This window comes from Mustela nivalis (assembly GCF_964662115.1).
Source record: "Mustela nivalis genome assembly, chromosome: 9".
Classification (NCBI taxonomy): domain Eukaryota; kingdom Metazoa; phylum Chordata; class Mammalia; order Carnivora; family Mustelidae; genus Mustela; species Mustela nivalis.
The window spans coordinates 91,228,695-91,251,259 of record NC_139028.1 but is presented as its reverse complement, the minus strand read 5'-3'; the positions used below and the strand labels follow the sequence as shown (position 1 = coordinate 91,251,259).

The 22,565-nt window shown below is 34.2% G+C and overlaps 1 protein-coding gene across 1 annotated transcript in view; it reads left to right on the top strand.

Annotated features, from left to right (window-relative positions):
• CSTF3 (cleavage stimulation factor subunit 3) overlaps positions 1-22,565 on the top strand; it is a 67,624-nt gene that overhangs the window by 28,352 nt on the left and 16,707 nt on the right. The window contains exons 4-5 of the mRNA XM_082748910.1: positions 21,172-21,204; positions 21,594-21,691. Coding sequence (XP_082605036.1) covers positions 21,172-21,204; positions 21,594-21,691 — 131 coding nt within the window. The remainder of the gene's footprint in view (positions 1-21,171; positions 21,205-21,593; positions 21,692-22,565) is intronic.

Sequence of the window (22,565 nt, the reverse complement as noted above, 5' to 3'; positions counted from 1 at the left end):
TCCCTGCAAAGGGAACCACTAGTGCTGAGGCCTCAACAGAGGCAAGAAAAAAAAAGAACATTGCTTTATTTGAGCAGTTGAAACAGCTTGATAGTTGGTAAGCTGAATTTCACTTCTAGTCCTTCCCACTATTTCAAACAGATGACCAGATGACTTACGACCATTACTTGAAGTATTTCTTAGTTACATAAAAATATGAGCTCTATAGTTAATAATTGCACCCAAGCTTTTAGAAAATAGAACTGGAGGGAAAAGCCTGAATGTCTAAAACTTTAATGGCTAAAATAGTAAGGTGAATGTAATTTTGCTCTAGGAAAACAGCAAGTTGAGAGAACATAATTCTGGGTTCTTGTTTTAAGTCATGCCTACATAAATTTAGATGTTAACTGAGTGGAAGTTTCCTTTTCACTTTTCAAAGAAAGATACATGTTGGTTAGAAATCCTCTTTTGGTTTCATTTAATTTTTAGTTGGCATTTCAGACTTAAGAGAATTTAAGAAGCTATGAGACCTTTTATTCCCTGAAATAGTCTTCAGATAGCTTGAGGAAAATGTAACAATTGGCCAAATGTTCTTTTGCAGGGAGAAAAAAGCCTTTTCAAAGGTAGAAACTAGTTATTTTTTTTATAGGTAGGTAAAATCTGAGCGGTTGCCTTTTTTTTTTTTTAAGATTTTATTTGTTTGACAGACGGAGATCACAAGTAGGCAGAGAAGCAGGCAGAGAGAGGAGGAAGCAGGCTCACTGCTGAGCAGAGAACCCTATGCAAGGCTGGATCCCAGGACCCTGGGATCATGACCTGAGCCGAAGGCAGAGGCTTTAAGCCACTGAGCCACCCAGACGCCCCTGAGCGCTTGCTTTAATCAGTTTGGTTCCTAGAAAAGTTTACACCATAAGTAAAAATGTTTTTACTAAATGCCAGTCCTAGGATACCACATACCAGTCTCTAGCTTATTCAGTAACATAGAGTTTCTAGATTGACTTATGCACAGGAAAAAAGATTTTTATTCGTTTTATAAACTCTGTTAATGAAAGAAATTTGAGACTTTACTACCTCAGTTTGGTTAAACATGGAGTTTAATGTGCAAGTGTGCACTAAAAGGGACAGTTGAACCAAAGGGACATTTAACCAAGATTTTTAAATGCCACTTACACTTACTGAAACTTATTTTGAGGAAAACCCTGGAATTCATGTCCTGATGTCTTGTGAATATTTTTGGAATACATAGACTGGCTAAAATTAAGAAGAAAGCAAAACAGCTGGTTTCCAAACCTATTTTTGGTAAAGCTGTGCCAGTTTCTAAGTTTTCAAATTTTCTTAAAGTCCAAAAATTATTAGGGTGGGAGTATTGTCTATTTACAGCAGTATGTTAAGTTAATAAGGGGGGGATTTATTAATAATTATATTGATGTGATAATGATCTATCTATATTTTTAAAGATATTATTTATTTATTAGAGAGCGAGAGAGAGGGAACACAAGCACAGGAAGTGGGAGAGGGAGAAGCAGGCTTCCTGCTAAGCAGGGAGCCCGATGTGCGGCTCAATCCTAGGACCCTGGGATCATGACCCGAGCCAGAGGCAGCCGCTTAACGACTGAGCCACCCAGGCGCCCCATTTTAGAATGGGATTGCATGAAATAGTGTTTCTATAACTGTAAGAGTAATTAAGGGTTATACTGCATCTTTGATCACTGAATTAGTGAGTCTGGTTCTTGATTGGGTTTGGCTGCTTTCTGGAACCTTCAAAACCATTACAATAACCAGGGCTCTCGTCCAAGTGGAATTTGGTATAGCAATAACAAAATTTGTACATTTTAACTGAGTTCATATCTGTAAATTTTATGTTTAAACATCAGTTATTAGTCAAATGCAGATAGGTTGATTAGTTTTTAATTAGTCTATATGAGGGATAAATAGTGGGATACCAGATTCAGTATAAAATTTTGTGCTTGATAATTGTATGGTAGATAACTCATGTATTAAAGTCTCTTCATCAGTCACACTAGCCTCCTTAAATGTTCTAGACATATTCCCACCTCCAGGCTTTTCTTTACAAATTAGCTCTGTTGTCTGCTCTAAAGATATAGCTGCTAAAGTAAATCGTTTGCGTTCTTCAAATCTGCAAGAAAAAGTGTTATCTTCACTGAGAGATCGGCTATGGCTACTGAATGAAACTTGCCACCCCTTTCCCAACTCATCAAAATTCAAATCTTTACTCTATTTTTTTTTCAGCTATAATACTTACTGTGTTTATAATTTCTCCTTTGTACTCTGTTAGGTTTCAGGAACTGAGAATGATGCTTGACATACAATGGTACTTGGTTGGATGAAAAATTGCAGTGGGAAGTAAAATTGAGATTATATTGTTTTACAACTTGAATTTCAATTTTTAAAAAGATTTTATTTATTAGAGTGAGCACAAGTTTTGGGGGAAGAGGTAGAGAGAGAGGGAGAAGCAGACTCTCCTGAGCAGGGAGCCCAATGTGGGCCCTATCCCAGGAGTCTGGGATCATGACCTGAGCTGAAGGCAGATACTTGAACCAACTGAACCACCCAGGTGCCCCTTGAATTTTAATTTCTAAGAATCAGAGTATGGTACCAATTTATGGAAAAATGTATTCTTTTTTATAAAATTAAACATCTAATAGCTTTACTGTTAACAGGTTAAAAAAGGTGTTCTTCTAGTTTATCTAAGATGCAAAGGAAATGTTTTTGTCTGATAGCCTGAGATGATTAGGTATCATAGATTAAGCTTTACTGCTGTTTAGAATTATCTTGATGTATGACACAAAAGTGTTTTTAAAGAATTACCCAATTTAAAGGGTATTACTAATTGACCTAATCATTTTGAAGTAACTTTAAAAAATTGCTTGTAGTTCTGAAAGAGTTGCAGATAAAACTTTAAAACTTGGTATAAAATAAATTCCTGGCAAGTTAAAATAAAGTTTTGGCAGTATTATATTGGAGTGAAATTTCTGAGATATTTGTATGTATATATATGATTAAAACTTGAGTTTTCACATGTTGATTTATGAGATTTCACAGGTGGTTCTGTCAAATTAGTAAAGCATAGACATTCTAACTCCCCACCCTCTTTCACAACTGTGACTAATATATATGTACACAATGCCAGCATCTGATTGACGAGTGGGAATTCTTTTTGCAAAAACTAAAATACTATATTAAAATATTAAATATTGAAATATATAAAGGCCTTTTAATACATAAACAACTTTATATAGATTTATTTTTAAAGACAAATATAAGATTACCCTAGCTTTCATCTTTTAAAAAAAAAAAAAAAAGGCTGTAGAATTCTGTGTTAAATATTAGTTATCATTTTACTTTTTGTTCTTGAGATTTTCACCCAAGCTTCACTTACTTGGGCATAGCAAACCTTAAACTCAAATTGCTGGATTCATGAAGTGTTTCAGAGAACTAAATTGGGAATTCTGTAATATATGGTTTGTTTAATTCTATTTTTTTTAAAACTTTGGGATTCAGTGTATCGGTGAACATTGGATTTTAAAGTTTTAAGTTACTTTTCAAGATAGTTTGTGTACAATTTTTTTCCCCAAGGTTTTTGAAAGCTAAATAGTATGAAACATTGAAGATTTGGGTAGTATGGTGAACTTCGTTACTCAGATCAACTCTCACTGAAAGCAACTAAGACTGCAGGACTGAATTTGATAAAAGCCTAATGGAAGAACTGATAGTAAGGATTTGCCAGGCCAAAACTAATTGCAAAACAAACACAGAAAAACAAAAATAGGAACACTGGGAGATAAGCAAAATACCTCAGTTGTTTTTACCCTGAGAGTCTTTGCCACACTGGGAGAACACAAGCTGCAACTGTTAATGCTTCCAAGGGCTCAGGCAACAAAAATCTGGAGCCCAAGTCTGCTCAAAATATTCTTCCCCTTTAAAACTGTGTAGGTAATACTCAGGATGAGAGTGAACCAGAAAAAACTGTGCTATCAGCCTAACTTAGAGGAGACTGAGGACATTTATTGTGATCCTGACCAGAAAGGAATGGGGAAGTCCTGAAAGGATACAGCAGAGTTGTCCTTTGAATGGATTTGTGGTTAAAATAAACAACTCTTGGGTGGTTCAAAAACAAAACAAAACCCCATTAATGTAGGGTGGACTCAGTCTGAGTTTAGGCTCTTAATAAACCAGTAAGTTTACTCAAACCCTTTCTGGAAGATTGTACTTTCATCACAAAAGCCATTAAAAAAAAAATTCTCCACAAATATTTTTCCAAGGAGAAGGGTTTCAATTATTAAAAACCGCATGTAAGGAAACCACATACGCAGAAAAAGATCAACAAAGACTTCAGTTAAGGTTGAATTGAGTTGAAACAGATTAGGCACTCTGAAGAGAGACTTGAAGGAATGCAGATTAGAGCCTAAGAGACCATGAGATAGAAAATATGAGAGAGATTAAGAGCCACAAAGCATAGAGTGAAAATGTGTCTAATTGAAGTTTCAGAAGTAGAAGAGAGATTGGGCAGAAGCACAATTTGAAGAACTAAATACTAATTTTCCAGAGTTCAGGATGCTCAATGGATCCCAAGTAATAATAATAATAATAAAAATTTCCACATAGATACATGAAAATGCAACCATAGAAAACAAGATCAGAAAAATCACAGCAACAGCTATCTACAAAAAGACAAATGAGCAAAGGATTGGCAGGTTGATCAACAACTTCCCAACAGCAGCAATGGAAGCCAGAAGACATTGGAATTGGCACTTCAATTTGCTGAAACTAGTTGTCAAAGCTCTATATCCAGAAATAAAATCTTTATGGAGATGAAAGAAATTCTAGGCAAGATTAATAAAACAACAAAAGCATCGTCAAAGATACATACTTTTGGACATTTCCAATTATATAGTTTCCTCAAGCTTAAATACATGATAAGGAATTTTAAGTAAGTATCCATGAGGTTACCCTGAATATTTGTTTTCTTAATAAGTTTTCTCCCCCAAATTCATTCTGTTGTAATGAAAGTTCTCTTGAGTGGGCCTTTATTAGAATTGTAGTTAATATTTATTTTTAGTTTCATTTTTTAAAAAGAAAGCAATTATGAATTTTATGTTTATCATATAAATTTGGTAAATCTTATTTGATTGCTTTAGTGCTGAAGCTTATAAAGTTTGTGTAGAACAGTGTTAAGTGTTGACTCTAAGTCATATTTTTCTCCATTTGTAATCATTTCAATAGTAAAGTATTATTAATACCTGATAAAACACTCTAATCTTGAATTATACCAGTATTTTATTTTATTAGTTAATACCATTTTTATGTTTGAAAATTATGAGTTAAATTTTTATGGTAATACTTCTGTACTTTATCAGTTCGTGATAGATTTCTTTTTAAAATGCTTAAATTCTAGTAAGTGGAAGTTGAAAAAGTAATTCTTTGTCTTAAAATATAATGTTAGTTAAATAGTTAAACAGTATCATACATCTAATTTCTGCCTGGCTGGCTCAGTTGGTAGAGCATCCAACTCATGTTCTCAGGGTTCATGAGTTCAAGCCCCATGTTGGGTGAAGGGCTTTACTTAATTTAAAAAAATGAGTGAAATAGGGAGACTAATTTCTGTGTGCATAATACATATCCCATGTCTTTTGTACATTTTTAGAGTATTGGAGGGTTTGTTTAGGGTTTTAAAAAATATGGTTCAAAACTCCCAAGTTACTAACAAGGCTTACAGTGAAAGGTTTTTCATCTGCCTGTCCTTGAGCCACCCATCTTCTCAGTGAAATAGATTCAGCCTATGTTTTTCTCTTGTACTTTTACATGAATAATTGCCTCTTATGTTTTGCACTTGCTTTTTTTTTTTTAATTATTTAAAATGAATTTTAAAAGTAATTTTTTTTACAAGTGCTTTTTTTGCTTAACCCATCTTCTACTGAGGGATATTTAGGTTCTTCCCAGACTTCTTGTAATATGAACATTACCGCATTGAACGCTGAACATCTTTTTTTTTTTTAAGATTTTATTTATTTATTTGACAGATGGAGATCACAAGTAGGCCCAGAAGCAGGCAGAGAGAGGAGGAAGCAGGCTCCCTGCTGAGCAGAGAGCCTGATGTGGGGCTTGATCCCAGGACCCTGGGGGAGGCTTTAACCCACTGAGCCACCCAGGCGCCCCTCTTTTTTTTTTTTTTTAAAGTAAAGATTTTACTTATTTATTTGACAGAGAGATGACAAGCAGGCAGAGAGGCAGGCAGAGAGAGAGGAGGAAGCAGGCTCCCTGCTGAGCAGAGAGCCCGATATGGGCTCGATCCCAGGACTCTGAGATCATGACCTGAGCCGAAGGCAGAGGCTTTAACCCACTGAGCCACCCAGGAGCCCCCGTTGAATGTCTTTCTATATGTCATTTCCATTTGTGTGAATATTTTTGTAGATTAAGTTTCTAGATGAGGAGTTGCTGGATCAAAGAGTATGTGGGATTTTTTTGAATTTTCTATATCCAAGTTCCCTTTCACAGAGGTGGTAGCAATTTAAAATCCCATTGATAATCCTTGGAAAACTTCACTTCCTCACATCCTCTTAATGCAATATATTACTATACTTTAAAACTCTAGCCAGTATTTATAGGTAAATAATCTCTGTGTGGTTAATTTGCATTTCTCTTATGAATGAGATTGAGCATGTTTGCATGTTTAAAGACTTTGGATTTCTTTTTCTGAGCCCCGATATGATACCCTTACCACATTTTTCTGTTCTGTTTTTTCTTATTTGCAGAAACATATATTAGGGGAGTTAAGGGATTCTTCACAATTTGCTATTTAAAAGTTGAAGTAATTTTGACATAAAAGTTAAGTAGTATATTCTCTTGATTGCTTACGTTTTTCTCAGGGACAAATTGGAAGAAATGATAAATATGCTCTGAGATGAAAAGCCAATATTTTTCTTTGTTTTTTTGGTGTTCTTCACTTGCTCTCAATACTTTTCTTTCAAATACATGTTTTGTGCTTAGCTTTTAATTTAGTGGATCAACCCTGTAATTTCCCATTTAAATCTTATGTTTACAAGTTATTTTTCTCACATGTCTTGAGCTTTCTATTTCCTGCAACTCAACATTAGAAAGACGTGAGAAAACTCAAATACCCGAAGGTAATGATAATAGTTTTAAATAGATTTTTTATTTTGTTTTAATTGATTTATTTGACACAGAGAGAGCAAACATACAAGTAGGCAGTATAGCAGCTAGGGAGTTGAGAAAGGAGTCTGACGAGGGGTTCCATCCCAGGACCCTGGGATCATGACCTGAGCCGAAGGCAGATACTTAATGACTGAGCTACTCAGGTGCCCCTTTAAGATTTTGTAAGGGTATACTTCTTTTGCTGGTTACTTGCTTTTTCCCCTTAAATTGATTTGACTATAAAATATTTGTGAAGAATAATCTTGATTCACAGTATAAATTTTCTTGAGCTATTAATTAAAAACAAGCATCAAAACCTTGAAGGCACTTTTAAGAATTATGGAAATCACTTCGAAGTGAATTTTATATTACATAGATTATATTTGTACTATTTAACGTAAAACTTTTACTTGTTGATTTATTTAATATTAAACATTTTAAAATTAGTTTTCCCAATTGTTGAGGTAACTAAACACTTACAAAGTCTGGGTTTTCAAATGAAGCAATTTGGAAGTCCATCCCTACATTATTTTATGCCTTGTCTGTGTGCATTTTGTTGGATGAGGGCATGGGGGTGGGGCAGGAATGGTCCTGTCCCAGGCTTCTGTCCTCCCTTAGATTTAGGTAGTGGTTAGAAAAGGGCTGTCCGTTCAGCTTTTTAGAGACTCTGAGCAGTAGGAAACTTACTTTCCTATTACTTCTTATGTGTCACAAACTTTGATAATCTGACAGCTGCACTAGCCTGTCATGTAAAGCCCAGACAAAAATAGACCTGTGTTAGAATCCGCTGGGAAAAATGACCATCTGTTTATTGGATGACAGGAGCTTCCAGACTTCATTTATAAGCTAAAATATTATCTTGATCCAGGACTTCCTATTCAGCTTTTTTCCCCCTTCAGCTTTCTTTACATTTAAGTGAGCACAGTGGGGGTCTATTTTGTATAACAAGAATGCCACTATAATCCTTCTTTCTTGTCCCCTGAAACCTTAATGGCAGCGTTCCATGTAGAACTTGAGCTTAATTCTTTACTTTTGGTGGTATCACTTTGGAAAATGTCCTCACAAACATGTATTTGGAGGAGATAAAATATAAAACATAAGCCAAACATTTCAAACTATATATATTGTAGAAAAATAGGGCATACTTCTCTTAAGCCTTTATAGGCCTGTTTAGAGAAAGTCACTTAGGAACTTATGAAGTAAGGAAAAAAGTTTTAAAATTTAAGTACCTATTAGGTTATTTTATAAACATTTTGGAGATAATAAATACTTAAAATTTTAAAGTAGGACTTAACTCATAAAAATAGAACCAAAGTTTGAATTTTGGAACATAACCATCATAGAAGAAGATGATTCAGGTCTCAATCTTATTTATTTATAATTGGTTAGTTATGTCTACTTATTTAAACCTCACGTTGGAGCCCCAATTTCTCATCTTTCAGGTGGCTATTTGAAGCAGTGTTACATTGGAAATAAAAACTTTTAAGAGAATAAATGAAAAAATTATTTGATATTTGCATGGAATTGTCTAAGCCACGTGAAAAATCTACTTTCAAACTCCATATTAGCATTTTAGTCAGTCCTTAATCTATTTTATAAAATTGTTATTCTAAATTGACTGACAGTATAATATTCTTTCTAAACCATTTTATGGAGGTTGGGTTTTTCAGTTCAAGTTTTAACAAGAATTACAGAACTCCTAGCTTTTTATAAAAGTTACACATTTACATTTTTACAGTTTCGTAGATACTTCATTTAGTGTAATATTCCACAAGGAACTTCAATTTAGCAACTGTTTATTGAATGTTCTATGTTGGGAACTACTCTAGGTGCTGCAAAATAAACTGGTGAAAGTCAGTGCCTTTGTGGGATTTTTTTAATGATGACTCATTTTCATATAAGCCAATGGAATACTGAAAAAATACAGTTCCTATAGCAGGCTTTCATATACAGTTGTCACAAAAGCTAAATATGTGGGTGAATAAAAATTTTGGAATGAAATGGTTCAGTTTTAAAGGTCAAGCATAATGAAGTGGCATCAAATAAATGGAAGTTAAGAGAAAAGAGATGAGAGGAATTGTGAATTTGTTATTATTTAAAAGGGAAAATAAAACATTTTTCTTTTTTAAAAGGATAACACAATTCATGTTTATTACAGAAAAGCTAGAAAAGTTTAAAGGGAAGAAATTGTATTGCTACTACCTTAATCCACTGTTGGCTTCTCTATGTGTACCTATGTGTAAAATCTTAAGACTTTTTATAACTTAGATTTTCTACATGTGTTACTTATACTGAATTGCTTTTAAGCCAAAGTAGTCCATTCTAGATAATGTTATGTAATCAGTCCTTTACTGTTGTACATTATATTGTTTTCCGTTTTTTTGCTTTATAAGAAACTTAACAAATACGATTTTACCTTTACACATTTATAACAATTTCTTCAGATTGACTATTTAGAATTGCTATTTCACAATCAAAAGTTGCTGCCATGATCTTTCAAATGAGCCAGGTAAGGGCCTTTTAAATTGCTTCCAAATTTTAGTAATAATGGCCACTGTATAGTTTGCCCAGGAATAGAGAGGAAAAGATTACATAAATGTACAAATTTGGTGGAAAAGATGGTTGGGAGATTATTTGGTTAGCATATATTTAAATGCAATATAGAATTAGGTCATTTTAATAACTATGCATGTAGGATTGAGAAAGCTAGAATTGAGTCATACAAATGTTGATTTGGGCTTTTTTTTTTTTTTTTTTACATGAGAAGGGTATGAAGTGCAGAGCTGCAGAACTTAATTATAATTTCTGATCTAAAATTCAAAGGATGCAGTATAAGTTTTGGAGAAATGGGATTTTTTTTTCTACGTTCATGAATCTGTTGATAAGGAAATTGAAGACTAGGCAAGTTGCTTCAAAACTAGACAAATGTAATGTACTAAATTTATTCTACTTTTTTATGGAAGCATAATCTTGATTTCCAGAAATGATTTTAGGAAAGTCCAGATGATGCATTACCCATGATGCTACATATCTAGTATCAATGTTATACTTGATTTAGCAATGTAAAAGCATATATAAAATGAATGGAAAAATGGAAACGAATGGAAAAAATTATGATGTCATTGAAAATTGGAAAGCAAAATGGTATACTGTTATGAATTTATCAAAATGGGAAGGAAATTGATTAGTAAAACTAGAATGATTCACAGTAGAGGAGTGACTATGGCTTTTGTCCCATGATAATTATTAATTTTTTAAATAGCAATTCTCAATTTGTGAAATTGCATATGTAGTGAGAAATATATTAAGAGAAGAAAGAATTGTAAAGAGTTTTAAGTAAATGGTTTTCCACTTCAAAAATTTTCCCCTTTAGAGGCACCTGACTTGGTCAGAAGAGCATGTGACTTTTGATCTTGGGTCCTGAATTTGAGCCCCTTGTTGGATGTAGAGATTACTGGAAAAAAATTCCACTCCACATGTTTTTAAAAACGTTGTATAACTATACTCACGGAAGGTTAACTCAGCAAATGAGTGGAGTTAGATACTTTCTAGGGTGATACATAAAGTTCTTGTAATAATGCTAGAGAAATTATATTACTGAATAGTATTTTTAAGTTAGGCTGGAAGGGTTTTCATTTTATTAAGAGGATAATTCATAAAAGTTGAAAACTAAGGTAGCATAGAAAACAGTATAAATAGATTGGAAAGAAACTGTTAGACATTTGAGGGAAGCAAATCAGTACCTCTGCTTAAGCATTATTCAGGGTGCATATTTTGGAATCGATACTGTTTTTGCGATCAGTAACTTATAAAATTGGTTTTTTGACATTCCTACTAGCTGAAAGATCTCAAATGATCGTATGTATTTCTCATTCTCAGTTTTAATGTACTGGGGTTTTGGAGGGGAAGGACCAAGGGAAGGGGGAGAGAGACAGAGACAGAGAATCTCAAGCAGGCTCCACACCCACACTCCACAAGTAGACTGAGCATAGGGCTCAGTCTCACAACCCTGAGATCATGACCTGAGCAGAAATCAAGAGTGGATGCTCAACTGCCTAAGCCACCCAGGTGCCCCTAATGTAAGAATTTCTGTCCCACAAGGCAGATTTGAGAGAATGATGGAGAGGTGGCATAATGGTGCTAGAGTAGCAAAACCAATTGAGCCCACTGATAATAAGTGATTTTTGATACTTAAGACCAAATTACTTTTCTCAAAAAGTAAAATATCCTGCTCTATTTTCCTTACTCAAAATTTGAAGGATATTCTTGAAAAATAATGTTTGGCATAATGTTGACAAAATATTTTTTCCTGGGAGCAAAGAATTTATAGACATTAAGTAAAACAGACTGTGTCTATAGATGTCAAGTGAGGGTGGTTGACAAATGCCCTGTATTTGGGACAAAATCAAATTTAGTTGAGGGGCACCTGGGTGGCTCAGTGGGTTAAAGCCTCTGCCTTCAGCTCAGGTCATGCTCCCAGCATCCTGGGATTGAGCCCCTCATCAGGCTCTCTTCTCTGGGGAAGCCTGCTTTCTCCTCTCTCTCTGCCTGCCTCTCTGCCTGCTTGTGATATCTGTCTGTCAAATAAATAAATAAAATCTTAAAAAAAAAATTAAGTTGAAAGTTTTAGCTTTGGTGGTTTTGGTTGAAGTCAGTTTTGCCTGATTTACCTATCACTTATTTAACTTTTTTAGCTTTGTAGGCCTGGCTGAGAATTTCAGAGCATTTAAAAATGAATCTAAAATAGAGATGTTTATAACCAGAGAAAAATACCAGTAAATTACTCAGAAGAATTCACTGCCCCAAATCAACTATGACTTTCTCTCCAACTCTTTACTGCAGTAAAATTGTGTTCTAGAAAATGTGTTATGGAAATATGTAACTGAGACAACTCTCAATTCTCCCAGTGATAACAGTGTTGTGTGCATTTCTCCTTAGTTTATGTTTCTTGTACTCTAGAGTTAGGGGTGGTGGTGAGGAGGATAAGTAGGTGGGTAAACATACCAAATGTGTGTGTATTTTTTAAATTCCACTTTTAAACTAGTATATTGAAGATATTTCTATTTAGTATTATAAATCTACATCATTGCTTTTGAATTTTATGTATATATGTATACCCCATTCCATTGTTTAGACAAAGCATGATTTAGTCATTCTGCCTTTGGTCATTTAAGGTTCCAAATTTGTGTATTAGAAGCAGTCTTTTCAATGAACATCCTCATACATGTGTCTTGCTAAAGAGCAATATAGAGTGTAGTCGTTAAGAGCTCAGTTGTGCAGTCATGGGCAATTACTGAACCTTCTCAGTTTTCTCATCTTTAAGTAATAGAAATAGTACTTTATTTACTGGAGTGATTAAATGAGTTAATATGTCTATATACTCTTAACTAGAATAGTGCTTAACATACATTAAATATTTAATAAATGCTGCTAGTGTTAGCAGTATTTTGTATTGATTTCAACTTCCAACAAGTTTAATTCTTTCAACTGTTAAATTTAAATTTGTAATAGATAAGCTATAAATTTTATTACCACATCCACTGATCTTTTTTACTCCCACATTCATTTTGACCTGTGGCATATCCTACCGTTCACCAGTTCCCTTTCTTACAATGTTAACTACTTAGATGGGATTTTGTCCTTTTTCTGTTAGCTTATGTACTTGTTAGGCTTCTTTTCTTTTTCTCTGCTTTAGGGAATATACCTAATGTCTTAGGCATTATACACTCTGGTATATATATGTAAGTTATTTGAAAACAAATGACTAGAATACAGATTCTTTATCCCTAGTCTAATTTGAAACCAAATACCTTATCTCCTGACTAAGTTGTTTCTAGTCTGGTACTTTTGTATAGTCATCTCATATTAAATCTAATAAAAAGTAAACTTTACAACACCTACCATAACATTTTTTATTATTCTCATGAAAAAATACTTCTGTTGCTCTTTCCTCTATATTACTGGTTTTCTCTTTCTATTTCCCCTCCCCCAAATTCAGGCTACTTAAGGATGACAGTAACAGCCTTTTAGCTATTATTCTGTCAGCTAGTGCCTGCTTGCTTCATCCCATAGCATTAATGCCGCCAGTCTTCCTCACCTGCACCTCCCACCCTAGTACTGATGAGCCATTGTTTATGTTCCTTATTGGTGACATCCAATTTTTTGTGCATCAGATTTAAACTCTGCTTAGCTTAGCATCAGATTTAAACTCTGCTTAGGCCCTTTGTAGTGGACCTCTACTACAGTTAGCCATGCTGCTTTCCTAGTACATGTTCTTTCTCCTGTGGATGTCTTCACTGTTCCACAGAAAATTCCACACACTCATGTCATTGATTTATACAAACCTTTTTTCTCATTAATGGCCTGGATTTTGCCTGCTTAGTGAAACTTTCCTTGCTAACTCCAATTTGCATAGAACTCATTTTCCTCTGAATTTTATAGGACATGGAACATATACAAAATAATTTAAAGTTAGTCCTCTGTTCTTTCCAGTAATTACTTTTATGTGTCCAAGTAGATTATAAGCTCCTTATTAGAGCTCAGTTTCCTGTTCTCATATTCACTTCATAAATTCTATGCACACACTGGATACTCTTCATTTTTTTTTTTTTTTAAATTTTATTTATTTACTTGAGAGCACGCGCATGAGCAGGTGAGGGGAGAGGGAGAAGCAGGCTCCCTGCTGATCAGGGAGCCTGACAAAGGCAGGGCTGGAACCCAGGACTCTGGGATCATCACCTGAGTTGAAGGCTGATGCTTAGCCAACTGAGCCACCCAGGCGCCCCGAGGATATTTTCAGTTAGTTCAGAAAAGTGGAAGGTCAATTAATACTTAATTCGGTTAGTATGAAATATTGAAATGAATGTAAACTTAATCTAGAACTGAAGATAATCATATTTTTGCTTAGCACATTTCTTTTAAAGATTTTATTCATTTATTTGACAGAGCACACACAGCAGAGCTGCAGGCAGAGGGAGAGGGAGAAGCAGACCTGGATGCAGGGCTTGATCCCAAAACTCTAGCATCATGATCTGAGCCTAAGGCAGACGCTTAACTGACTGACCAACCCAGGTGCCCCTGCTTAGCACATTTTAATTTCAGTCCTAATGAGACGATAACAGTGGTCTATACTTTCCACTCATGTTTAACATTTCTGCAACACATTTTAAGTGCTTGGAGAACTGAAATTTATGGGACATAAACAGGTTTATCTAAATCTGTATATGTGTACGTTGGCATACATTTGTAACTACATTTAATAGAAAAGTTATGTTATAGAAATAATACCCTATAATACAGGAAAAATAGGAAGTATAGATGAACAAAAATTTAAAACTACCTAGTTTATTTACCTGGCTCCTTCACTAAAATAGAACTCCATGGGTTATAAAACTTAATCTACCACTCTCTCCAGTGCTAGAAAAGAGCCTGCCTCATAGGCATGCCATTATTTGTTAAATAAAAATGAATTTATTTGAAGACAGTTCTTCGCTGATATTGGGACTGGGTGGTGGAAAGGAGAATGTTTTGCAGCTACTCCAACAACTTGAAAGCTGTTGGTCTATCTTAGTGTCAGTCTTCAGTATTTCCCACATTCCTTAAACACTTCTTATATTCTGTAATCTTCCAAGACTTTTTCTCAGGATATAAGATTAGCAGTGGGAAAGAGTAAAGGAAGATAGGGTTTATAATTAGGATGTCATTTGCTTTCAACTTTCAGGTTTAGGGCCCCAAACTTTGGATAATTAAGACAAGCAGGTTGAGGCAAATTCTGTAGCTCAAACTCAGTTTATATTGTCTTAAATTTCACAAAAGTGCATGTGCTTTACTTTGAAAAAGATGTGGGGAACAAATTAGGAATGCAGGTTTATAATTAATTCATTTATTCATCACTTATTATAAGCAAGTGCCATGTAAATTCACTTGAGATGAGGCCTAGCCCTGCCTCTGCTGGGTAGCCCAGTAGTGTCTTAACACAAGCACTGGGGTGCTGGTCTGGCTCAGTTGGTAGAGCATGAGACTCCTGATTTCAGGTTGTAATTTTGAGACCCACATTGGATGTAGAGAAAAGTAAATCTTAAAAAACCAAACCATAAGCACTGACTTTTCCTAATTGGTTACTATGTAAAAACGTAAAAAAAGTATGTAAAGATTTCCTTTTAGAATGTTTTGCCTATTCATAGTTACCCTGTCATTTGGGTTTATTTGTTAGATATGTTTTTGAAACATTTAAAATTAATTTTACAATTATTATTATAATTGACAATTTTGCAAATAATGTTTTTTTAAATATTCTGATGTTATGGGATTCTTTTCTTTTCCCAAGGTATAAGAAAAAAAAATAAATTCGATGAAATAAGTCAAATGCTGTTGATATATATGGGTTTATTTGATAAGAAAAATGTTAGTTTTATAGGCATTTAAACCAAACTTTTTAATAAAATGTTCAGTGAAATATGAAAAATTTTCCAACATCGACCAGAAAAAACTAATTTAATTTTGTACAGCTAAATATTGGATGTTTCAGGTAAGGGCATAGTTAATCTAACCTGTTAAAAATGAATGTTACCACAGTTAGTCAAAGGCTTATTAAACTTTTTTTCACTTCTGACCATTTATATTTTGCAAAATTAAATAATCTGCTGTAAGTCATCATTGTGTTCAATAATTACCCTGAGGATAGTTTTAGTACCAAAAGACAACATTCAATGAATGCTTGGGAAATAACTGTGGAAATTAAGAAATGACTGAAAATGGGAAGTGTTCAAAAGTGTTAGAGATAGATCTGTATTTATTCAGTGTTATACTTGTTTTACCCTGTCCCAAATAATAACCAGTAACCCCAATAACCCCAAATTCAGTTAAATTTAAAGTTTAATTAATCTTGATAGTATTCCACTTATCTCTCTCCCCCCTTTATAAAATAAAAATGATTCCTAGGAAGTTGACACCTAGGAAATTTTTATTCCTGGGACACCTGGATGGCTCAGTTGGTTAAGTGTCTGCCTTTGGCTGGGGTCATGATCTGAAGGTCCTGGGTTGGAATCCCACATGAGGCTCCTTGCTCAGTGGGGAGCCTGTTTCTCCCTCTGCCTGCCACTTTCCCTGCTTGAGTGTGCTCTCTTGTCTTTGAAAAATAAGTAAAATCTTTAAAAAAAATTTTTTTACTTGTATCCCTCCACGGCAACTTTTCATGTACTGGTAAAATTCAAATGATTTATCAAAAAAAGTAATACTGTAATTATATGATAAATAGTAGACATGTCAGAGGAATATATATTAGAAATTATCCTTAATTTTTTCTTATAATAATGTTTTAAATTATAAAAATAATATAACCACATTAGAAATTTTGAAAAAATCATTTCATCACACTGACATAAGTTATTCATATTTTGGTATAAATCTGTGCACTGTAAGACATCTTTGCGTTAGGCTAACTTGGGATTCCTGTTAAAAAACATTTAAGTCCACACATCCTTTTTTTTTTTTTTTAAAGAATATTTATTCATTTGAGAGAGCGAGAGCACAAGCAGGGAGGAGGGTCAGAGGGAGTGGGAGAAGCAGATTCCCCACTGGACAGGGAGCCCAATGGAGGGCTGGATTCCAGGACCCCGGGATCATGACCTGAGTAGAAAGCAGACAACCAACTAAGCCACCCAGGCCCCAGAAGTTCACACTACTCAGGTGATTGCACAATAAAGTTTGAGAGTTGGAGACCAAAAAAAGGTAATTTTTTAAGAGCCCCTGTTAGTTTCATTTTAAAATTACATGCATAATGTTACTTTTATTATTTATTTTTAAGTAAACTTCATCCCCCAATGTGGGGCTCAGACTCATGACCCCAAGATCAAGAGTTCCATGCTCTACCAACTGAGCCCCCAAGTGCCCCCAAAACATTACTTTTAATAGATAGGAACAAGTTCTAGTGAGCTTTGTAAAATTATGTATATGTATATAATGGGCTTATTAAATGGAGGCATTTTCCATTGGTTAATAACAGATGCAAGAGTCTCTGGTGTAAAATTTAAGGCAGTATCTAGAATTTACATTATTTTCTTTTTTCTTTCATTATTTAAAAAATTTAAACCAAGATTATGTTATGAGGTAGATTCCTGTACAAGCCTATATAACTGCTAAATATTAAGAATATTTAACTTCTAGGTAAGATGTTTTTGTGCAAATACTAGTTAGTAACGCCTAGGATAATGTTTTAGAGAACAAAAATGGACTATTAAGCAGTTTGTTCACATGTTCTTGTGCTGGTTTTTCACCAAGGTGGAATTTTTTACCAAAATGGAATTTTTTTTTTTTTTTTAAGAGTTCTACCTTTTTTTTTTTTTTTTCAAGATTTTATTTATTTATTTGACAGAGAGAGTAGGCAGAGAGGCAGGCAGAGAGAGAGAGGAGGAAGCAGGCTCCCTGCCGAGCAGAGAGCCCGATGCGGGACTCGATCCCAGGACCCTGAGATCATGACCTGAGCCGAAGGCAGCGGCTTAACCCACTGAGCCACCCAGGTGCCCCCAAAATGGAATTTGAATATGATCTGCAGCATAAGCTTTGCTTTTCTCTCAAATGGGGTCAATTATAACAACATTGCTTTTTTGGTTATTTGGTTTATATAGCTCTATTTAAAGAATATGTAATGGAAAGTTTATACTCCTTTAGATCAAAATTTTGTTAATTGGTATGATTCATCTGGAATATCTAGATGCTTTCTTTTCAATTCTTGGAAAGTGTTCATAGGACATGTTCTTATCATTCCTGTTTTATAAGTGGGAACACTGCTGCTGTGAGATATTCAGTATTTGATACAAGGTGATGAAATCCTTTTCATTTTTATAATACTGCATCAACCTGCATACAGGTTGGTACTTTTAAAATTTGAATGTTTAAAAAGTAAGATTATAGCTGCTATGTATTAACATTATAGTCATCAGTATAGGCTCTAGAGAAGGGCTGTTGAATATTTATTGGTTGAATTAATAAATGATAATCAGTGACCAGGTATTCAAGACCAGAGAATTCCACAGTTTTTCTACAAACATATATTGAATGTAATACCAATTGAAACAATAAATAATGAATCTAAGAGAGAGGACCAATTCATGTAGGAAAAAAAAATTTTTTTGGTTTATATTTCTTACACAAAAATAGATTTTTTTAACTTAAGTGCATAAATGAAATAATATATGTACAGTCTCTTTTTTCTTGTCTCTATTCTTCTTTCTACCCTTAGAACTCTGCCTGCTATAACTATTATCAGTTTTGTGTGTATACCATATTATCTCCATGCTCATAAAATCATCTACAAACATAGATATGTATAAGTAGATTTATTTTTGATCATTGTTTTATAAAAATGAATTCTATATGTATATTTTAATCATTTTTCATTCTATAAAATCACAGGGAAACTCCCAAGTTACCTGTTACATATAGCTTTAATTCATTTTATATGGATCTATAATATTCCATGATATGGATGCACCATCATTTATTAAACCATTTCCCTACTATTGGACATTTACTTTGTTAACTGTTTCTGCTGCTGCGAAGTTAGCAGTAAATAACTGTATAACACCATTTTATCCTGTGTGCTTTTGTTTCTGTGGGGTAGATCTGAGAACAGAATGGCTAGGTCAAAAAGTATACTTTTTTATTTGAATAGATTTTGGCAAAGGCTTTCCATAAAGGTTATAACAATTCATATTTTCTTGAGCAGTGGATGAACTCTCTTTCCTCATACCACTTCAGTAGTGTTAATACCCTTTTTAAGCTTTTACCATATTGATTGGTATAAAGTGATATCTATTATTTTATTTTTCCCATTTTGGAAGTTTGTCTGTATTGCCACATTATTTTTAAACATTTGCATTTTCTCTTCTGGGAATTTCCTATTCATATTCTTTGCCAGTTTTCTCTATAAGTGTTGGTTGTCCTGGCCAATTGTGAGAACTGTTTATAATTTGTCATCTGCATTTAGGAAACTGATCACTTGAACTTAACTTCGCTCCCACTTTTAACTCAGCCTGTTCATCTCTACTGAGTCAAGCAGGGGAATGCAAGGAAACTCAGGTTTTATGGCAGCCTCAAAGAAGATGGCTGGTGGAGAACTTAAGGCAAAAAGTAAGAAACTGACCCATGAAATTATTTGGAATGCCTCAACTGCCTTTCTACCCCCAGAGGGATGTTGACAACAGCGTGGCTCCAAGAAACCGAAAAGGAGGAAAACCAGCAGGCTGAATCCTACTCTTGAGCAAAGATTTATTTTCGGTTCTATGCCCAAGGACTATGTACAGCTTATTTGCTGTCTACACCTGCTACAGAGCTGTCATGGTTGAGAAAGGGTCAGCTACCCAGGTCTGCCAACACTGAGCTTCAGTGAATAGAAAAAACAGCTACACCTCTAAGGATCCAACAACAAGAAAGGAGTGCTAACTGAAACTGTCGGGACAGGCCCCTAACAAAGCAGAGTGACAATAACTTCAACAAAATACTATGAACACAGCAATATTGAATGTGTAGTATTAAAAAAAAAACAAACCAAAATCCCATTATTTTTGAACTACTATAGCAATAAGTCAAATGGAAGAAAATGGTAACATGGAGACCTAAATTATTGACCTGGAAAATATAGTGGAAGAATTAGTTTTAAACCTGGACCAAAATTCAAAGACAGGGTAAAAATGATAGATTTTGAGAATAGAACAACGAGATCTAGTGTGTATAAAAGGAGTTCTAAAAGGGAAAAAAAAGAAAAAAGGCAGTAGTTTTTTAAAAAAATTCTTGAGCTGAAAGATACCTGTTTCTGTAACTTGAAAGGGCATGCTGAATTCCAGGCAGAATTTATGCTAATAGAATAATAAATGGCAATTACTATGTCCTCACTTTGCCAGACAGCGTTCTAATGGCTTCACATTAACTCAGAGTCCTTAATAATGGCCTTGCAAAATAGGCACTATCATCCCCATTATTCGGATAAGGAAAAAAGAGGTTAAGTAGATAGTCCGTGAAAACCCAAGAGGTCTGACTCCAAAGCCTGACTGAGCTGGCTCAAAGTGCAAAACTTAGGCATATTCTCTTAAAATTTATGATCTCTGAAGATCAAGAGGAAATCTTACAAGTTCTGAAGAGAAAGAGCAAGTCGCCAGCCAAAGAAACAAAGTAAAATTTTCATCTGAATCACCTTAAGCCAGGAAAGAGAAAAGGACCACAAGCCAAGATGTCTCAGATCAATCAAATTATTCACCTACCATCTGATGAAAATACTCAGAGAAAGGGATAGCTAATAATATTTAACCTTTGTCTTTGCACATGTGATTCCTCCTACCTGGAATAACTCCTCCCTTTCTTTACTAGACTAACCCCTCATCCTTAACATCATCTTTTCCAGGACATTTTTTGCATGTCCCCAAGTCTGAGTTTTATACTCCCCTTAAGTGCACCCATAAGCATCCTGTATTTCCCCCATTTTGGCACTACTTTTCCGCATTAAAATTCTAAGTCCTCTGAGGACACAGACACTATGCATGTTTTGTTCACTGTGGTAGCCACAGTTCCTACCACTGTGCCTAGAATATAATAGGTTGACTCGGTGACTAAAATGTAATTGTAGTCAAACTTAGCAAATCTTTTTGCTCTCATACTCAGATTGTTCTAGCTATTCAAGAAAAATAAAGCTTTAAATAAAGTTTGTCTTTAGTAGATATATGAGGCTTTATTCAAGGATGCCTTGTATATATTTCTGTATCTACCTTGTAACTATAATTTTACAAAATCTGAAATAAAATTTCAACAATTGTATGAAAAGCTGTGTAGACTCAGTTTATATAAGGCATATTTATAATGCATAATTATCCATGTCATGCTCAAAATTCTCTTATTTGTTATTTTGTAATGTAGAATTAGTTGGAAAGTATAGGGATGAATTTGCAAGATCAGTCAAACTCTGGCATGGTGTTTTAATACTCTAGAAACAATAATGTTAATTCTGTATTTTTCTCTATTTCTCTTTAGATAAAAGCTAAAAATTATGACAAGGTTGAAAAGGTGAGTCCTCATAAACATATTTTCAATTTTATGCTGAAGTGTAACTTAGGACTTAACACACATAGGCAAATAAAGTAAAATCATAACAATTGTTGATCTAGGTAGTGATTATATAGGACTTCACTGTACTTATTCAACTTTTTTTGTATGCTTGAAAATGTTCATAATAAAAATTTTAGAAAAGAAAATATACTCCACTGGCAAAAGTCATCAGAATGATTTTGATTATCTAAACTGAAAATAGGAGGGATTTGTTAAATTTGCCATTTTTCTGTAAGAAGATAAATTCATGAGCAGAGCTGAATGTATTTCTTTAATATTCCATTTTACCCACGTACATGTGGAATTTTTTAACAGTGGATTCTGATAATATTTTCTTGTATTTATAGCTATTTCAGAGATGCCTTATGAAGGTTTTGCACATTGATTTATGGAAGTGTTATCTTTCATATGTTCGAGAAACCAAGGGTAAACTGCCAAGTTACAAGTAAGTTAAAAAAAGATCTTAAGAAAACAAGTCCTCTCTAGGCACATAGTCAGTCCCACCTTCTCTTAACTCTGGGGTGACTTCAGAAATTCAGGGTTCTCTGAGAAGTCAGTAAAACTTGGAACAAGTGCTCAAAGAAAGTCTTATCCTGGAGAATTGAATCACCTAAGCCCTTCTATTTCAAAACACTACATTTGCAATGCCAAGTCACTTTGTTGGCAGGCTTGTCAAACTCCACAGAAAGCATCTTAACTACTTGTCATAGCACTACTCTTGGCAGCTTACTATGCAGTGTGCTGCTTACGTATTCAAAGGTGTCTTGGACAGTTCTCTTGTAGCGTAACTCCCCGTGATGACTCACACCCACCTATCCATCCTCAATGAAAACTCAGTAATGGACTTTCTCAAATAGCTCATCTTCTGTATAACAAACAGGCAAGTTATTTCTGTAACTAGAATTTTCTACTTCCTTTTCCTCATTATCTTTTTTTACCTTATATTGAAGAGGAAGTTCTTCCTAAATTTTACTTCAGAGCTAATACGTCTTCAGACATAACTTACCTCCTTAATCAGAGAACCAGATATTTCCATATTTGAATCTGCTACATGCAGGATTAGGCAGTTTAAAGGATATTAGGTTAAGTGAAACGTGGGCTTTATCTTTGATAAGCTCACAAACAGTAGGCAAAAGAAAGTACATAAATTAATGACATCGACAGACTAAACATAAAAGAACTTTCTTTATGTACTTGCAAAGATATCTTTATATTTCTGCTTATACAGAGGTCCAAATGCTGTTTTGATCATATGATCAGAAGTTATAATTTTTTTTAAGTTTTTTTTTTTTTTTTTTTTGTTAAAGTTTTTATTTTTA